The following is a 17,315-nucleotide window of genomic DNA, read 5'->3' on the forward strand; positions in this document are numbered from 1 at the left end:
CTGGTACTCAAACAAATATATGTACATGCTTGTTCATAGCAGCACATCACAATAGGCAAAAGTGGAACAAGCCAAAATGTCCATCAACAGGAGAATGGATAAGTGAATTGTGGTATACACATACAATGGGACATTATGCAGCCATATACACGGAATGAAGTACTGATGCATGCCACACTATGGATGACTTTCGAAAGCATTACACTAACTGAAGAAATCGAGACACAAAGGGTCACATATTGTATGATTCCATTTATGTGAAATATTCAGAGTAGATTATAGAGATGGAACACAAATCGATGGTTGCCAGGGGTTGGAGGAGAGGGGTTGGGGAGTAACTGCTTAATATGTACAGGGCTTCCCTCGGGGATGGTAAAATTGTTTTGAAACTAGATAGAGGTGGTGGCTGCACAACACTGTGAATGCACTAAATGCTACTGAATTGTTTACTTTAAAATGGTTAATTTTATATGAATTTTATCTCAATTTTTAAGTAAAAAAAAATGGGAGGGGACCTGCAATGGCTTAAAAATTCTACCAAATTTGCCACAGTGGAGACTGATGAAGCCACAGTCTAGAATACCTACAAAGGGACTTCATCTAAGGAGGGAACAAACTTAGCCTAGACAGTCTCCCAACTCAGAGATAGCAGGTATGACAGTGGGCAGAGTAAGACATGGGACTTAAGCCAGAGAGGTTAACTGAAGGTTTCCATAGGGACATTAATCTTCCCCAGAAGGCCCCAAAGCTAGTATTTAACCCACAAATGAAAAAATGAAGGGTTCTCTTCTAAAGAAATTGAATAAATTGTCTAGGGGTAGGGCTGGGAAAGCTGGAGTGGGTATTGAAACCACCACCACCAAAAAAAAAAAAAACTCTCCATATTATGACATTTTGGAGGACCCCCAACAAAACCATCAGCACACCGCCTCTTCATCTTAAAACGCAGCCTGCAAATCAGCAATTCCCACCTGCGCAGAGAGCTGCCAGTCGGCCTCATTGCTGAGTGTAGTCAGACGACGAAGAAAGGCCAAACATTCGTATGAGGTGACAGAGAAATATCAAGAAAGACAAATAGCAAAGCTGGTCCTAGATGAAACAGATGACTAGCGGACAAAACAGAATAATTTTAAAAGGACAAATAAAAATATATTTTATTAATATCATCAGAAAGATTTGAGAAGCTATTGAATATATTAAACAAGAATAGATGGCCATGGAAAAATTACAAAAGAACGTGAAAGATCACCTGGAAATTAAAACTATGGTGGCAAAATTAAATATTCAATAAAAGAACTGAAAAATCAAGATGAGAGAAAGATTTAAAATGCAGAACAGAAATCAGGAAAGGAGACCACCAAGTGCTGGCAAAAAGGTGGAGCAATTCAGACTCTCACATGTTGCCTGTAAGAGTGTTCACTGATATAGCCATTTTGGAAAACTTTGTGACAGTATTTACCAAAGCTAAAGTTAAATGCGTGCCTACCCCATGAACTGGCAACTCCACCAAAAGGCATATGCCTGCCTGACGGATGTGAGACTTCTGGACTCCAAAAGGCATGAACAACAATGTTCATAGTATTATTTGTAATAGCCCCAAACTGGGAGCAAACCAAATGTCCTCCATTGTATCTAATCTTTTGGATAGAAAAACTGTGAGATAATCACAAAATGGAATACAATGCAGCAGTAAAAAGAACAAACTACTGATACAAGCAACAACATAGTTCAATCCCCCAAATATAACATCAGTTACAAAAATCCAGACATCAAAGAATGCCTAGTGTGCAGTGACATTAATATGAAGTTATAGAACAGCAAAGCCAATCTGTGGTGATAAGGTCAGAATAGTATTGAAGAGGAGGGGGGCATGAGGAAGTCTTCAGGGGTGCTGGAAATGTTCTGGTATTTTATCTGATTAGTAATTACATGAGTGAGTACATATGAAAAAAATTAAGCTCTACACCTGAGATTTGTGCACTTTAGTGTAAGTTACGCCTCAATAAAATAGGCAAAACAAAACCTAGGAAATATGAAAGAAGATATGAGACAACTAGGAAGGCCAATATTTTACTAAGTTATAGAAATAGAAAAGAAAAAATGGGAGGAAATTAAAGATATATTAGAAAAGTAACTTTAGAGCTAAAAAAAAAACAGTTTATACTGAAAAGGTTTACTGACTACCTAGCACAATGAATGAAAACATACCCAAGCTTATGGATAGTTTTGTGAAGGTTCAGAACACCAAGGATAGGAAAGGATTCTAAAAGCTTGCAGAGATTAAAAAAAGTATATAAAATTTCAGCGTGAAGTTTTATACATAGCCAAACTATCAAACGAGTATGAAAACAGAAGAAAGACTTTTTCAGAAATGCTAAAATTCAAAACCTTACCTCCTACTCGACCCTTTCTGAGGAGGTTACTTAAGGATGTACTCAAGCAACTGAAGGAAGTGTATGGAAGTGCAGGCCACTATCACTACCATCACCATAACTTATATATATAAAGGATATATATAATATGTAATATATCATACATCATTAGGAAGTGATATATACATTCATTATGGTAAAGTATTTAACTTATATATTATATTAAATACATATTTAATAGATATATTTAATAAATTTAATTATATTAAATATAAAGTTAATACATATTTACTTAATTAGCAATTCTACATTTATTTAGGAAATTCTCCAGCATGGCAACTGTGCAGCAGGCCTAGAGAATAACCAGTTCAGATTGAGACTCTGGGAGGAAGATCTCCAGGAAATAAGGGAATTTCATTCACTAGGTAGTACAACTGAGATACTAGAAGAACTCAGGTATATGTTAAAAGCATAGAGTGCCCAAAACACAACAAGAAAACAAAAGTCTCTAAAAGTTTCTATACAAGATCTTGTGGTAGCTCACGGGGAAAAAGAAAGTGACAATGAATATATGTATGTTCATGTATAACTGAAAATTGTGCTCTACACTGGAATTTGACACAACATTGTAAAATGACTATAACTCAATAAAATAAAATTTAAAAAAGAGTCTCACCAAATATTAAGCAACCAGTTCAAATTGGTACAGAAGCCAGTGACCTTCAATAAGAATGGGATGGATTCCAGGACATAAATAGAATAAGAAGCTAAAAGATATTACCGGTATGGCTATAAGAAGGCATAGCTCTAGGTTCCCGTCTACAAAACATGCAATCAGTAACTCCAGGAAAAACAAAAACTATAAAAAAAAGTCATGGTTTAATATAAAGCAAACTAGAACCTGGGTAAGATTTGTGACAAAAAGTTAAAGGTATAAAACAAGGAGAACATTTGAACATTTGAGCATTCTCATCTGCGCAGCCAGTGGGTAATGACTGTAAGGACAGAAATGGAAATGGAATCTTAAGCCTACATCCTACTGTCATGAATAACATTACCATAGTCATCATACTGCAGACACAGTTGTTTGTTCTTCAACTTTGAGAATCAATCTGTAACAAAGCCCAGAAGACTTAATTATGGTTAAAGAACAATGGACAATGGAAAAGTACAAATACAGCTATGATGGTGCTGTTATGTACTGCTCAGGACTCCCTTAACACCAAAATCCTTATTTTCATAGCTGGCTTGAGTGCCGTCAGCCCTCCTCAAAAATTGCCTTGAATAAAAACAATCACCTCAGTCAAGGTCAGACTCCTATTCGGTAAGCCCACATTCAGTGATTCAACTTGGAGGTAGAGAGCTGCAGTCTCTTGCCCCAACTTAGGACATCTCTGAAAGACCATCCCAGCTTCAGAGGGTTGGCTGGAGCCTTTTTTGAGACTGCACCACAATCCACCTTCTTCACCCGCCAAATCCTGATTCCTTTCCTTCATTTCTCTTCCCTTCCACAGACATTGATCCTGAGAGAACGCCCAAAGAAACTCCTGCATATTAATCTCATCTTAGAGCCTGCTTCTGTGGGAACCCAACCTGCAACAACAACTGACAGAAAGTTGGGAAGAGGACGCAAGGAAGAGAAGTGGAGAGAAGTGTAGGCACATTAATATCATCATTACAAAGTGGAAAATCAATAGTTTTTTGTTCCTAGTTGATAGAAAGAGAAACAGAGGTATGGGGATATTATTTAAAGATACAAAAGTAGCCAATAGAATAGCTGAAAAGTGATATATCTATATATTAAGAGGAAAAGGGAAAATGGTAGGGAGAGATAAAAGAAATTGGTCATGAGTTGATAACTGATGAAATGCAGTGATGAGCACATGAGTTTCATTATACAATATTCTGGACTGTCGTATATTTTTGATCAGTCACCATAATCAAGAGTTTAAAATATATACTTAAAAAGAGGAAAGGATGAGTGAACTATAGTCTCATCTAGCATAGCAGGAAGTCAGCAGAATGTTGACAACAACATATAAAAGTTGATACAGATATAAGCATAGTATTTACAAAGACAGAGGCAAACTACCAGAAGAACTGAAACTAGAAACATTTAAAATGAGAATGGGGTGTTGAGGGGTAGAGCACAGGATCTTTGCTTTGCATTATAAGCCTTCTGTTCTCTTTGACTATTCTTATGGGTTGAGCTGTGTCTCCCCTTTCCAAAAAAAAAAAAAAAAAAGATCTGTTGAAGTCCTGATCCCCAGCATGTCAGCATGTGACCTTATTTGGAAATGAGGTCTTTACAGAGGTAATCAAGTTAAAATCAGGTCATTAAGGTGTTACCTAATCTAATGTGACTGATGCCCTTATCGAAAGGAGAAATTTGGCCACAGACACAAGCACACACAGAAGGAAGATGCCCACATGCAGATGGATTGGAGTGACACATCTACAAGCTAAGGAATGGGAAAAAATGCCTGTAAACCACCAGAAGCTGGGAGAGGCACAGAAGGATCCTTCTTTTACTAGTTTCAGAGGGACCATAGCTCTGCTAATACCTTGATTTCAGACTTCCTGCTTCCAGAATTATAAGACAATAAACTTGTGTTGTTCTAAGCCACCTAGTTTGTGGTACTTAGTCACAGCAGCCCTAGCAAAGTAATACAACTTGAAACATTTCAAAATGTAATTAGATTGATGGGCTGTGGAGAAGGTAAGCTGAGATAGAAAATCGCGGGGACCGGTGGTACAATTCTGTTGTTGTCATTTTATTGGGCATTAGCAGCAGCAGGACAAGAGTGAGAGCAAATGGAGATGGCCAGTGAGAGAGCAGTTTGGGTGACAATGGTTAAGAGTTTGAGAAAGAACTGGTTTTAGTTAGAGAGTGGGACCTGAAGTGTAAGATGTCTGAGGTGGAGCAGATCCTGATGATGAAAAGGTCTAGGATTTGGCCTTGAAGGTGGGGGGCTGAGGTGGGGAGGAAGAGAGATTGTCAGAGGTCAGGGAGAAGTCAAGGATTTGTGAGTGGCATAGCCTGCCCGGGTAGATACTGAAATCACCCCGGATGATGGCAGGACTCAGGATGCCAAGGAAGCCTGTGACCCAGGTGTCCAAGTCTTCAGTGAATGAGGGAGAGGGACCAATAAAGTGCTACATAGCAAATCTTAGTGGCTGTAAACAACATCCACTTATCATCTCATAGTTTCCTTGGGTCAGAAGTCTGGGTGCAGTTTAACTGGGTCTTCTGCTCAGGGTTTCACAAAGCTGCAATCAATGTGCTTGCCAGGGCTGTATTCTCATCTGAGGCCCTGGGTTGTCTTCCAACCTATTCAGGTTGTTGGCAGAACTCAGTTCCTCGTGGGTATAGGACTGAGGTGCCCATTTTCTTGCTGGTGACCAGCCAAGGGCCACTCTCGGCCTCTAGAGACCACTTACAGTTCTTGGCCAGATGGCCCTCCCACAGGTGCTCTCACATAGTAGTCTACTCCTTCAAGGCCAGAAGGGGAATCTCTATAACTTAAGGGGAGGCCTGGCCCTTTTTAGAAAGTCTCACCTGATGAGGTCACAACCACCAAGGATAATCTTCTTTTGATTAACTCAAAGTCAACAGATTAGGGACCTTAATTACATCTGCAAAATCCCTTCACCTTTGCCACATTCTATTGTCCATAAGTAGCCCATTATACCCATAGAAGGACAAGGGGAGGGGATTATACAAGCACATATGTACTATGGGGGTAAGAAACTTGGGGGCCATGTAGAATTCTACCTACCACAAATGAGCCATGTTTTCAACCTCAATTCCACTAAATGAAAGAAAACTTAATTCCATAGTCTCCCAGTTACTTCAGAGTTTTCTTACTAATTACTAAGTCTTGTTATTCAGCAATTCAGGATTTTCTCCTTGGTACCAGGCTATCACCAAATTCTGTGAGGCTTATTCAGGTTCATGGCATCTGGAGAAACCAAGAGAGCATCAAGTCCTTGTCATTGGCAACTGTACATGCCAGCATCCACTGCAATGTACATCCCTTCTGGCCCTCAAAGAAAGTACCCCTTCATGCTGGTTTCCAATGAGGTGCCATCCTAACCTAGTTTCTAGCTTCATGGCCCACACCACATTCCACTGTGACATCCTTTGGAGGGTGACTCTTTCTTTCTTACACACACACACTCACACACTTCTTCATGGGGGCACAGGTAAATTCAGCTGCTTTCCCATGCCACTTTAGTGCCACAGGAAGCACAGAGGGCTTCCCCAGGCAATTCTACAGCTGGGTCATGCTGATGTGAGGGGAGTCCTAGGACTGTGTACTTTCCAGGGTACCGTCTGCCAGGGAGCATAAGTTCCCTTGCCCTTGGACTTCTATTGTACTCCCACTTTTAACATCAGGGAGTGAGGGCAGAACACATCAGTCTATTGGTAAATATTCCACAACATCCTGCCATAGCAGAAGGATAAGGGTTCAGGGCAGAATCCAAGGCTTGGCTCTCATTCTGGATCCGGGACCCTCAGATGGTATTCCTTGAGGGCAGGCTCTGCCCCTTCTATTCACTGCTGTATCCACAGGGCTAGCGTCTTTGTTGGATTTCAAGGGATCACTGGGATGAGAAGCATGATCAGAATTACTTGGATGAGAAGGCAGGCAGAGCTCTGGTCTCTGTGAGCATATGAACTGGATCTGAGAAGGGGCCTGATGTGGGCTGTGGTTGCCACCGAATGTGAGGGGCACCGAGCACCCTGTTCCCAGGGTGGCTGTCTCAAGAGGTGCTGGATGGTCCTCTAACTTCCTGGGGGTGCCACGTGGATGGAGCAGGGTCTGGGTTGCCCTGAGGTTTATGATACGACAGGAAGAGCTTACTTTCTAGCTGGGGACCCTAGGGGCAGTAAAAATCAATTGGATCCCAACCAGAATCTGATTCTGTTGACACAGAAGTAAAGCCCTGTGGAACGTGAAGGGGCAGAAGAGGGAATCGGCATCACCGCAGCCTTGACATTTGCTGAGCTCCTGCCCTAAGTCATACACTGTGCTAAGAACTTTATAAGGTGAGATGATTCATTACAGAAGAGGTTGGTCCCAGTCCCGTTTGACTCTGGATATCTTGCATCATCCTGGGAACCATCTTTCCTTTCCCTCCCCTCCTCTTCTCTTTCCACTGTTCTTCCTTCCTTTTCTTTGCAAGTCCAGACTTTTCCATCGTGCCGTTCACTGATTCATCCAGTTCAGCTCTAGGTGGGCGGACAGGCCTCTAGAGCTTGGAGCAGGCAACCCTAGTGCCGTCAAAGCCGGAAAGTAGGGAATTCCTAAAAGCCTCCACCAGGGGCCGCCCAAGCGCTGGTGTTTGCTGGCACTGCCTCATTGGTGATTCATTTCCTTAAAATAAGAGATGAAATGCGATAAGCTTAAAACAAAACAGAACAGAAATGCCTAATCAGATCTTGTAAGTATCGCACTGAGTGACAGATGACTTTTTCTCCATTTGCATCACATGCATCTGAATGAGTTAGTTACATTTGGTCATCCCCTTCCTCCTGGGTTTTCCTGTTCCTCTTCCATCTAGGGATGTTTTCTGCTTACTCCCCCAGATCTATCTTTACAAAGAGCCTCGGGGAAGGGAAATCATGACGCATCAAGGAAGATTCTCACACTGGGGGGCTTCCTGTGTGAGGGGAGGGGCTGATGGTCCCTCAGGCCTGGCTGATGCCCCACAAAAACAAGTGTGGAAGGAATCCTCACTGCTGCCCCAGGGACCATGCACTGTTATGTCTAGCATACAGATGTGTAAATTGAGGCTGGAGAAGGGTCATCACTGGCTCAAGAGCTCACCACCAGCAGAGCTGGAACTTAAACCTGGGCCTCTTAGCCATGATGCTACACTGCCAAAGACAAACAGCCCAGGGCACTGGTCAGGGCTGCTCAGCCCTCCGCTGTGAGAGTGATCCCCATATGTCCTCATGAGCAACCCGGGTACAGGGAGGGTCACTGAGGCACAGAAGCAGGGGTGGGCAGGCAAGAGAGAGCTTCCAGATCGTGGGCTGGCAGAAAACCCCAATTTTGCTCAGGGAAAATGATTTAGGGTCCAGGTTAATCCTAATGATATTACCAGCTACCAAGCACGGAGCAAGCGAGACCCAAGTGCCGCTCCCTGGAGGCATCTTTCCATCTGGTCCAAACTTACCTGACAGCCTTCTCAGGGACAGAGGCGGCCACACAGTAGAGCAACCAGCCCAGGCTGCAGTGTGGTGCCCTTCCAGTTCATCACCTCTGGCTGCGTTCCCCACTGGGAACTTGTGAAAGCACTCTATGAAAGGGGCAACCCTACCGGGTGAGCCTGATGCTGCCAAGCTTCCTGTGTCATCGCCTGCATCTCAAAATCAGAGACTCCTAAATCACGCAACATCCCAGAATTCTGTGGGTGAACCCAGGCTCTGTGTGATTACCCTGGGAGACTGCACAGGGCACGGGATTTCCTGAAACAAGATGGTGGTTGGGTTTTCAGAGCTATAAACAACTGGAGTACACACATGTTTGCCAAGGGCCCTTCCTAGTTTTAGCACTAGGTTCATCCCATTTCCACCACAGAAAACTGGTCAGTATCAAAAGAGATTCCACATCCTGGTGCAGTTCGGCAGAAGGTGGGGTATCCAGCCATCCAAGTTGACCAGGGGCTGGGCCTCACTCCGGCCTATCTTAGGAAGGGCATCCCTGCTGGCTAAAGGCTGGAGGAAGGCCACACATCCAGGAACCCTGGGCCTAAGTAAGTCCTCAAAAAATGCTGGTTCTCACTGGTGTTAGTGTCACATATGCACAATGCTTTGTCCAAAAGCCTTGTGGCCAAGTGAGTTTCAGAAATCAGAAAGATGACAGAGGGCACAGAGCATTTGTCAGTAACACCCTGGCAGTGTTGAGCAAACACACTGACATCTCTGCAGTGAAACACAAGACTACTAACACAAGTGGAATAAATAAAGAACATTCAGGATAAAATAAATAGCTTTGTGCCATCCATTTTTGATTCTACCACCAAAAGGGTTGTCAAGCTGGTGAAAACCCTCTCGATTACCAAAGATTTCTGGATGATGGAGTCGTGGAGAGCAGGTTATGGACCTGTATTACCTGAGGCAGCAGGCTGACATTAACTCCCACACAGATCAGGGAAGAGACTCCCAGATTGACGGATTCCTGGCACGGATACAACCCCTAATTCTCAAACCCTGTTGGACTGATGCAGCTCAAACTGCCTCCTATTGTCCCCAGGGGCTACTATACATCTTTGGTCCAACTCCTGAAGGCCCCCAAGTCCCCAACCAGGCCACATCCTGTAGAACTTTTGGGACTAGGAACCAACGGAGTCACTGTTCTTCCTCCTCCTTTCAAACCTGGAGTTTTTCCCTGTCTGCGTCTCTCTCCTCTACAGGCTTCAAGGCACAGGCCTAAACACCCATACTCTTACCTGGCAAAGCCTTCTTGGGAAACCAGATGCCCCTTCAACCAGTATTTGTAGTGGATGCTTTCTGGTTCACAGATTGTTCTTACATGAACCATCCCATGTCATCCTTTCTCCTATCAGATAGACTAAAAACTATGATTACTCCTTAGGGGGAGATGTTCACACTGTGCCCAACATTCAGATGAAGAAATTGAGGCTCAGAAAGGGAAAGTGATTCATTTAGACTCACGCCAGCACCGGTGGTACCAGGGATGAATCCCAGGTTTGTCAGGGTAGGACAAAGCTTGTCCTTCCTCGCAGGTTCCCTGGTGGAGGACAGAAGTCTGCACTGCCTCACCTGGGCAGCTTTGCACGCACCATCTCACACACTCTCACACCCACACCCACACACACACACACACCCACACACACACCTTCCTTCTATAGGCAATGAGCGAAACTTCGCAGTACATCAGCCTTTAAAACCCCTATGGTGACACTCTCTCAGTGGACCTGAATTGATGGGGTCAGGCTAGGGGCCCGCCACAAACTCCACTGCCCCAGCCACATTATCTTCTCAGTTCCTTGAATGTGTCTGGCCCTTCCAGGGGGTTCTTCTCCTATCTCCCAGCTAGGGAGACCCCTTTTACTTCAAAACCCGCTCAAACGGCCCTCATCTCTGAGGCCTTCCGCAGCCCCTGGCTCTGTCAGCAGTTCCCCACTCTTCACGTTCACCAAACCTTATTCGGTCTGGTTTCAGACTGTGGTTTACAGGTCTCCTGGAAGGTGGCCCCACACCCCCTAGCGCTGACTGCGGACTTCAGTCTGCTTTGCGTTATGAAGTTTGGTGCCCAGATCTGCCCTCTCCCATCACGCTGCACTCACACCCATCTGCACTCACAGATGGCTGGTCAGCAAAAGCCCTTTCCAACCCAGCGGTTGTCTGATGCACCAGAGGCCAGAGCACCTCCCTCCAGGCCGGCCGCAGGGCAGCGTGCCGTTCCGCCCGGCAGAGGTGGCTAGAGTCCTGTGCGCTCCACTTAGCACGCAGCCATGCCTCGGGCACCGACTCTGGGTGTTGGTTCTCCCGGTCGGTCCATCTGCGTCGCAAGGCCTCGGGCACTGCGAGGGCCTGACCACTGGGCCCACTGCGGGGGCCTCTAATGCCCAGCCGTGCTCTGCAGCTCCCGCACGGGCTGACAGGAAATGTCAGGTGGACACCGCAGGCTGAAGGGACACCCTGCCCACCCTGCCCCCTCAGTGGATGCAGGTCCCCAGAGAGCCGCTAACATCCTGACTCCCTCCGAGGACCAGCTTCCCGAAGGGCCCAGCCTGAGATGCTTGGTTCTGGAGGGGTCCAAAGAACAGGTGGGGAGATGGGGTCTTGGTGAGGGACTGTCACCCCCGCCCTACTGGTCATGAGGACCCCCATCCTGAGGGGAGGCGGTGTGCAGAGAGGCCTGGGCGCAAGGTCACAGCCCAGCTGCTAGAACTTCCACGTCAGAACACTTGCTGGGCTGGCAGGTGGAGAGGAATGTCCCAGCAGGTGAGAAGGCCCAGATGTGGGGAATGTGCCGGGAACAGACAGGGACGTCTCTGCTGTGCCGATCGCAGAGGGACGAGCAGCTGAGGGGGAAGGATACGGCGGGAACCAAGGGTGCCCCAGAGTCTCCTCCATAGCTTACAGAGCAGCCCCGTCTCAGGCAGCAGCCACACGTCCAACCCAGGATTGACAGCAGGGGCTGAACCTCAAAGACGGCTGAACGCTCGACCAAGGCAGGACCGTCAGGCCAGCAGCAGAAGCTGCCTGGGAAAGCCTGCAACCCTGACACAAGGGACAGGGAGCCTAGGAGAAGGTCCCGGAAGACCTGACTCCCCAGTGTCTCTGAAACTCCTGCGCCGGAGGTAGCAGTCCACCCCCCACGGAGCTCGTGCACCCACCTCACCCCCAAGGGAGCAAAACAGGACCCGCGTCTTCCCCCACAGGGGCCCTGCGTCCCAGGAGACGGGGTGACCAGCTGCCCCGGTTTGCTGTGGGCCCTGCAGCGCTACATCCAGGAGAGACCGGGAAGACTGGGGATAGGTGGTCACCCGCCTGCCAGGCCTCCACCGCACAGCACAGGTGGGGGTGCTGGCCCGGGTCAGGGAGGAAAGGGGTGGTCCCTGCCCCCCAGGAACTGCAGCTGGGGTCTCCAGGTGACACTGAGCGGCCAGAAGCCAGGGGCTATGATGATGGACACCAGTGACCAGGAGACCTGACCCACAGAGCAGGGGAGGTGGCCAGGACAACACGGCCTCCTGGGGGCTCGAGGGAGGAGCAACCAACCAAGGCACAGCCCAGAACAGACCTCAAAAGAGCAAGAACGGACAGTGGGAGGCTGAGGGCAGTCACCCCAATAAATGAATTGTGATCCCTTGCCCAGGCTCTGCCCCTGAGCCAGTTTTCAGACCTGGAACCGACTAGGGAGGTGGCCGGGTCCACGGGGGAAGGACATTACAGTACTGTGGCAGGAGACACAGGAATGATCCCCCAGCCCTTCCCAAAGGGACCTCGGGCTCTGCACCGGGCGACCCAACACTGGGAAATGGGACAACCAGATAGTTCGAGGCCGTCGGACACAGGGCCCAACTCAACACAGGTATGGGAGACTCAATCAACTCTGTCTCTGCAGCCACCCCAGGGCCCGTGCTGGAGGTTCTGAGCAGCGGGTGTCACTTGTCTGAGGGACGCTGGGCCATTCCCCAGGATGTGTCACGTGGTCTTGAGCAAGAGAGCCTGGAATCCAACATCCTCCAGGATGAAGTGTGGGGTTAGTCAGATGTCTTCTGAGGAACCTTTCAGAACTTGGGATAACAGTTGATGCCAAGTGAAAAAACGTAAGAGAGAACGTTAACACTGCACGAACTCAAGTGAGTAAAGGGAAAATGCAGAGAAAAAGAACGGGGAAATATGCCCCAACTGTGAACGTTTCTGCCTCCGGCGATGCCTTATGAGCGTCTTTGGTCCTGACTCTTCACATCCTTTCTGCACTTTGCAAAGTCCCCACGGTGAGTACACAGATACACTCAAGAGGTGGCTGAACGGGTCCTCTGCCCAGAGCACATCAGTCTGCTCGTGCAAGCCCTGCAACCACGGTTAGGGGACGGCAACTCGTGCTCCAGACCCCCGCCCCAACTGAATCTAGCAAACAAGTAAGCTGGGCCCGTTTGCTCGGCCGCAGCATGGTGTCAGGAAGCCCCTCGTCCAGCTGTGGAGGGCCTGGCACCCGGGTCGGTGCTTCTGTGCTCAGAGACCGAGGACGGTAAGGAGCACGAAGTCAGGAGAGCTTAGGAGTGATGGAGACACAGAAAGAGCATCTCCCGCCTCCGTGGGAGGTGGCAGAATGATCTGTAACATGAGTGCAGGCGGGGCAGCGCCAGAAGTGCCCAGACACGCCCCTGGCTCCCACTCTGTGTGCCAGGGTCCGTGTGCAGGCACCACAGGACCAGCAGTGGCAACGTCTCCGCCCACATCGGCAGGTCCCCTGTGGTGCAGCTTCTCCCTGAGGACTCGGAGTGTCATGAAGACAAAAATCAGAAATACGTACAGATCTCAGGCTGGACCACACGATCCGGGCCGTGTGAAGAGGGCCTTGGCCAACCGGAGCTTGGAGCTGCCAGGGGACACAGCGGAAGCCAGGGACAGGGCCTGCAGATTAGAAACGGGCCAGAGGGGCGGGAGGTAAACCAGGAGAGTTGGGGCAGAAGAAACAAGGCTTGCTGTCTTCCCGCAGCTGCACGGCTGCCCCGGGCTTCTCCCGCGTGAGTCCAGGGCATGGAACTGAAGCCAGGCGGTAACCGACTGACTTACACAGACGAGAAGGAGCTCTTTCTCACGGGCAGAGCCCTGGACACCGGGGCACCTCCCCCTCAGGGATCCTCACCCCAGGTGGCGGGCCTGGGGGTGGGTGGCGGCCTTGGGGGGGGGGGCGGGACACTCCCTGACCTTTGGGGTCACGTACAGTTTGGAGCCTCTAGGCCAATACTGAGTCCAAAGCTGGCCTACGAAGACAGGAGGAAACCAGCCTCCGAGGGGCAGGAGGAGGCATCTGAAACACAAACAACCAGGGCGGGATGAGCACCCAGGTTGCAAAAAGAGCTCCCACAACTCAGCACAAAAAGGACAAGCAGCAAAGTAGACAGACAGGCAAAAGGCATTTCACACAGGAACCCAGCCCTGCGGGAAGGAGGGAAACGGAGAATTTGGGCCCAGCCAGCCCCAGGCCTGTGGTGCCCCGAACCCTGCCGCAGGAACAAACTGGAACCCGCTCCGGCCTGCGAGAGGCGCGTGCGGTGGGGCGGCACTTACCGCGGCGCGGTCTGCGCCTGGTTTGCGCCTCTCAGCGAAAAAGGGGGGGCGTGTGCCCGGCACAGAGAAGGGGCGGGGGTCTGGGAAGTCACCGGGGGCAGAAAGGACGGCGGGAGGGCCTCTGGGGCAAACAGAGGGATGGCGGAGCCAGGGAGAGGAGCAGGACAGAACAGCGGTGGCGACTTCCCAGGGGTGGCTTGAGCCAGGGGCAGGATGGACCAAGGTCACTGGGGATGAGAAGGAGGGGAAACTGCAAAGGCAGGTGCTCAGAAGGGCCCCCGAGACACCGAGCTCTAGAGGTGCCCTGGGGAGGAGGGACCAGAAAGGGAAGGTGACTCTGAACAGGTGCCCTGAGCTCCAGAGAACAGGCAATGTCCTGGGGCCACTGTCACCCCCAAAGGGCAATGGCAAAAACAGCAAGGACGTCCAACAGGAAAGACTGGGTGCATCTGGGGAAGAAGCAGAGCTTGAGGAGGGGACTCGCTCCTGTCCCGTGGGGTGCGGTCCAGGGGCAGTGGCAGGGAGGGAGCAGGAGCTGCAAGCAGGGGGAGGCCAGGTGGCCCAGTCTGGGAGGGAAGGCTGACTCACCCTGTGACCAGAGAGGGAGGGGGAGGAGGCCCGCTCTTCCAGGACTTCATTCGTGGAGGACATGGGAAGGAGCAGGTGAAGAAACTCACCGGGAAGTCAGACATCAGATTGTACTAAGGATCGGCGCCCACTGACTTGTATGGAAAATCAAAACTGAGTTGCAGTCGGGTGCCTTTCACAGGGACAGCCAAATACTAGCCCACGCCCACCTGCGACAGGGCCAGGCCACTCTTCCTGGGCCCACACACCCGGCAGAGAACCGGCCCGGCAGCCACTACCGTTGGAACTGTCCCCACATCAGACCACACTCCTCCCTTTCCTGTTCCCCTCCTCAGGGACCTGGGGCACCCTGCTTCTCAGCATAGAGGGGAGGGCCAGAAAAGGGGGTCCTTACGCAGCACCGTCACAGCTGTTCCCCACCAGCAGCCACATATCAAACGTCTCCGGCTCACTGGGCAAGTTCTCTTGCTTCAAGCAAGATTCGGGAGGAGCTCCAGCAGCAGCCCAGCATTCCGGGAACCGTCCCTCATGATTTGAAACCGCTAGGAGGAGGTTCTGGGGAGTCAGGACACAGCTGGTAACCATTGTATGGGCGCAAGAAGCCGAGGAGGGGATGCCGGCATGGGCTGAGTTGGATCTGGTGACTGTTAAGGTCCCCCGCAGCCCTGAGGCCTAAATCCCATGAAGGCAACCCTCCGCCCCCTCACCTCAGGGCCAGCATCCCTGCTTCCTCGGGCTTCTGCAAGGAGAGAGCAGGTGCAGGACTGCTGGAAGACAAAGCAGTCCTCTGCGGATCCAAAGTTTCCTAAGCACCCACCCCACCGTGTCGGGGCACCCAGCTTAGGGAAATGAGTAAGACACTGTCCTCGCCGTCAAGGGACCCAGCGCCGCTGAGCGGGCCACGGACTCTTGGAGAGCAGCTACAACCCAGGAGGAAAAGCCCAGGGAAGGAAGGCAGCAGCAAGGCGCAGCGTTACCAGAACTCCCAGACAAGAGTGCCTGGCGCCCGGGTCGGGCGGAGATGGGGAGCTTCCAGTTGCGCCCGGAAGGAGGACAGGCGTTTGTCAGGACAAGAGGAGCCAGCCTTCCAGGTGTGGAACCGCGCGTGCCAAAGCCTCCAGTCGGGGTAGGGCAAGTGCGCTCACTGTGCAGGGACAGCCCAGTGACCTAGACTGTTGGGTGACCAGGAGGGAGAGCTGGGGCCACTGGAAGGCCCTACCTGGGCCCCGAGGTGTTGGAGCTTAAACAAGAGAGGACTTGGCAGGGTTTTCAGTCTGGGGCTGACAAGGACAGATGTGCAGTTAGACACGTGTGGAGCAGCCCCTGGAGGAGGAGAGACAGGAGGCGTCCAGGCCGGTGGGGGGCTCAGGTAATAGCACAGGCCCCGGCCATGAGGCCTGAACTCCGGAAGGGGCAGTGGGGACAGGAAGAGAAGCATTTATTCTGATCGGTCACTTGGGAGGCAGGGACACAGGACTTGGTCATCAAAGAAACAGGGAGGGAGGGCGACGGTAAGGGAACCAAAGGAGCAGAGCCAGGCGGGTGGCATCGAGTGGCTTGAGCCCCCAGGGGAGAGGAAGAGGACAGAAAAGCGCTCTGACAGGGAAGCTGGCTTTGCGTGGGACCCCAGGTCCGAGGAGCAGCAGGAAACAGTGTGGGGATTTTCCTTCTCACTTGCAAAAAGGCCAGACCAAGACTGTACCTCAGGACTCGGCCAGCAGTCCCAGGGCGGCCTGGAGGAGGGGAACTGGCCTGAGCATTCAGCCCTGAGATGCAGGACTCAGCCCAGAGGCCCCGCCCTCTCTCCGCCTCCCTGCCGTCTGAGGGCCATTCCGACGGTCCGATGAGGTCGCTGACAACGCTGGGGGCTGCCACTGCGACTCTGGCCGACTGCTGCGGCCTGGACTGGACGCCTATGTCAAGAGACTCAAAAGGGCACTGCCTGTCCTCGCCCACCCTCCATGGGTTCCCAAGACCCACAGCTCCATCCCTGTCAGCTCCGCTCCACTCCTCCCCAGCTCCACTCGGCTCCGCCCTCAGCTGCTCCTCCCCCTGAAAGCTCCGCCCTGCTCCTCCCCGGCTCTGCCGCCTCTTCCAGGAGCGCCTCCTCACACAGTTCTTTCCCATGTCTCAGTCCCAGAAACTGCTCCCCCAGCTCCTCCCAGCTCCAGCCCACTGCGTCCCAGCGTTTCCTCAGCCCCGCCCCACTCCTCCGCAGCTCCACCCTTCCCCTCCCTCAGCTGCTCCTCCTCCTGGAGGCCCCGCCCTGCTCCTCCCCGGCTCTGCCGCCTCTTCACCCAGCTCTCCTCAAACACCTGCCCCACAGGCGCCTCCCTTAACTCCTCCAACCCAAGTTCCTTCCCCGCAGCTCCGCCTCCTTCCTCGCAGCTCCGCCCTGCTTCTCCCCATCTCCTCCCACAGCTCCTCCTCGCCAAGCTTCCTCACAGCTCCGCCCCGGCTTCTCCCTCGTCGCTTTCTCGAGGCTCCGCCTCCCCCTCCCGCAACTCCTTCTCCCCAGCTCTTTACCACAGGTCGGCCCCTGATACTCCTCCCCCAGCTCCTCCCAGCCC

General features: G+C 50.8%; 1 protein-coding gene across 2 annotated transcripts; it reads right to left on the bottom strand.

Annotated features, from left to right (window-relative positions):
* Positions 1-12,183: 12,183 nt before the first annotated feature.
* Positions 12,184-17,215, bottom strand: LOC140691764 (uncharacterized). 2 transcript variants are annotated; one of them, XR_012067436.1, is made up of 7 exons: positions 16,448-17,215; positions 15,453-15,509; positions 15,140-15,300; positions 14,746-14,879; positions 13,795-13,897; positions 13,397-13,497; positions 12,184-12,653 (listed from the first exon to the last, which is right to left on the bottom strand). XR_012067436.1 is itself a non-coding variant. In XM_072955811.1 (4 exons), exons 1-3 carry the CDS (start codon positions 16,870-16,872, stop codon positions 13,402-13,404), a joined length of 624 nt encoding a protein of 207 aa, XP_072811912.1. In that variant the 5' UTR covers positions 16,873-17,215; the 3' UTR covers positions 12,184-12,653; positions 13,397-13,401. The 2 variants fall into 2 exon arrangements, 1 of the variants encoding a protein (XP_072811912.1); XM_072955811.1 differs by lacking the exons at positions 14,746-14,879; positions 15,140-15,300; positions 15,453-15,509.
* Between the last annotated feature and the right edge of the window lie 100 nt (positions 17,216-17,315).

The sequence above is a fragment of the Vicugna pacos genome, chromosome X, assembly GCF_048564905.1.
Source record: "Vicugna pacos chromosome X, VicPac4, whole genome shotgun sequence".
Lineage (NCBI taxonomy): Eukaryota > Metazoa > Chordata > Mammalia > Artiodactyla > Camelidae > Vicugna > Vicugna pacos.

Excerpts from the sequence above, each read along its gene's own strand:
- LOC140691764 (XM_072955811.1), bottom strand. The coding sequence starts at position 16,872 with ATGGGAAAGAACTGTGTGAGGAGGCGCTCCTGGAAGAGGCGGCAGAGC. Across the intron at positions 13,898-16,447 it reads ACTGCTGGCCGAGTCCTGAG|ATGCCTCCTCCTGCCCCTCG; the intron begins GTACAGTCTTGG and ends TTTGTGTTTCAG. Across the intron at positions 13,498-13,794 it reads AACTGTACGTGACCCCAAAG|GCCCTGTCCCTGGCTTCCGC; the intron begins GTCAGGGAGTGT and ends TCTAATCTGCAG.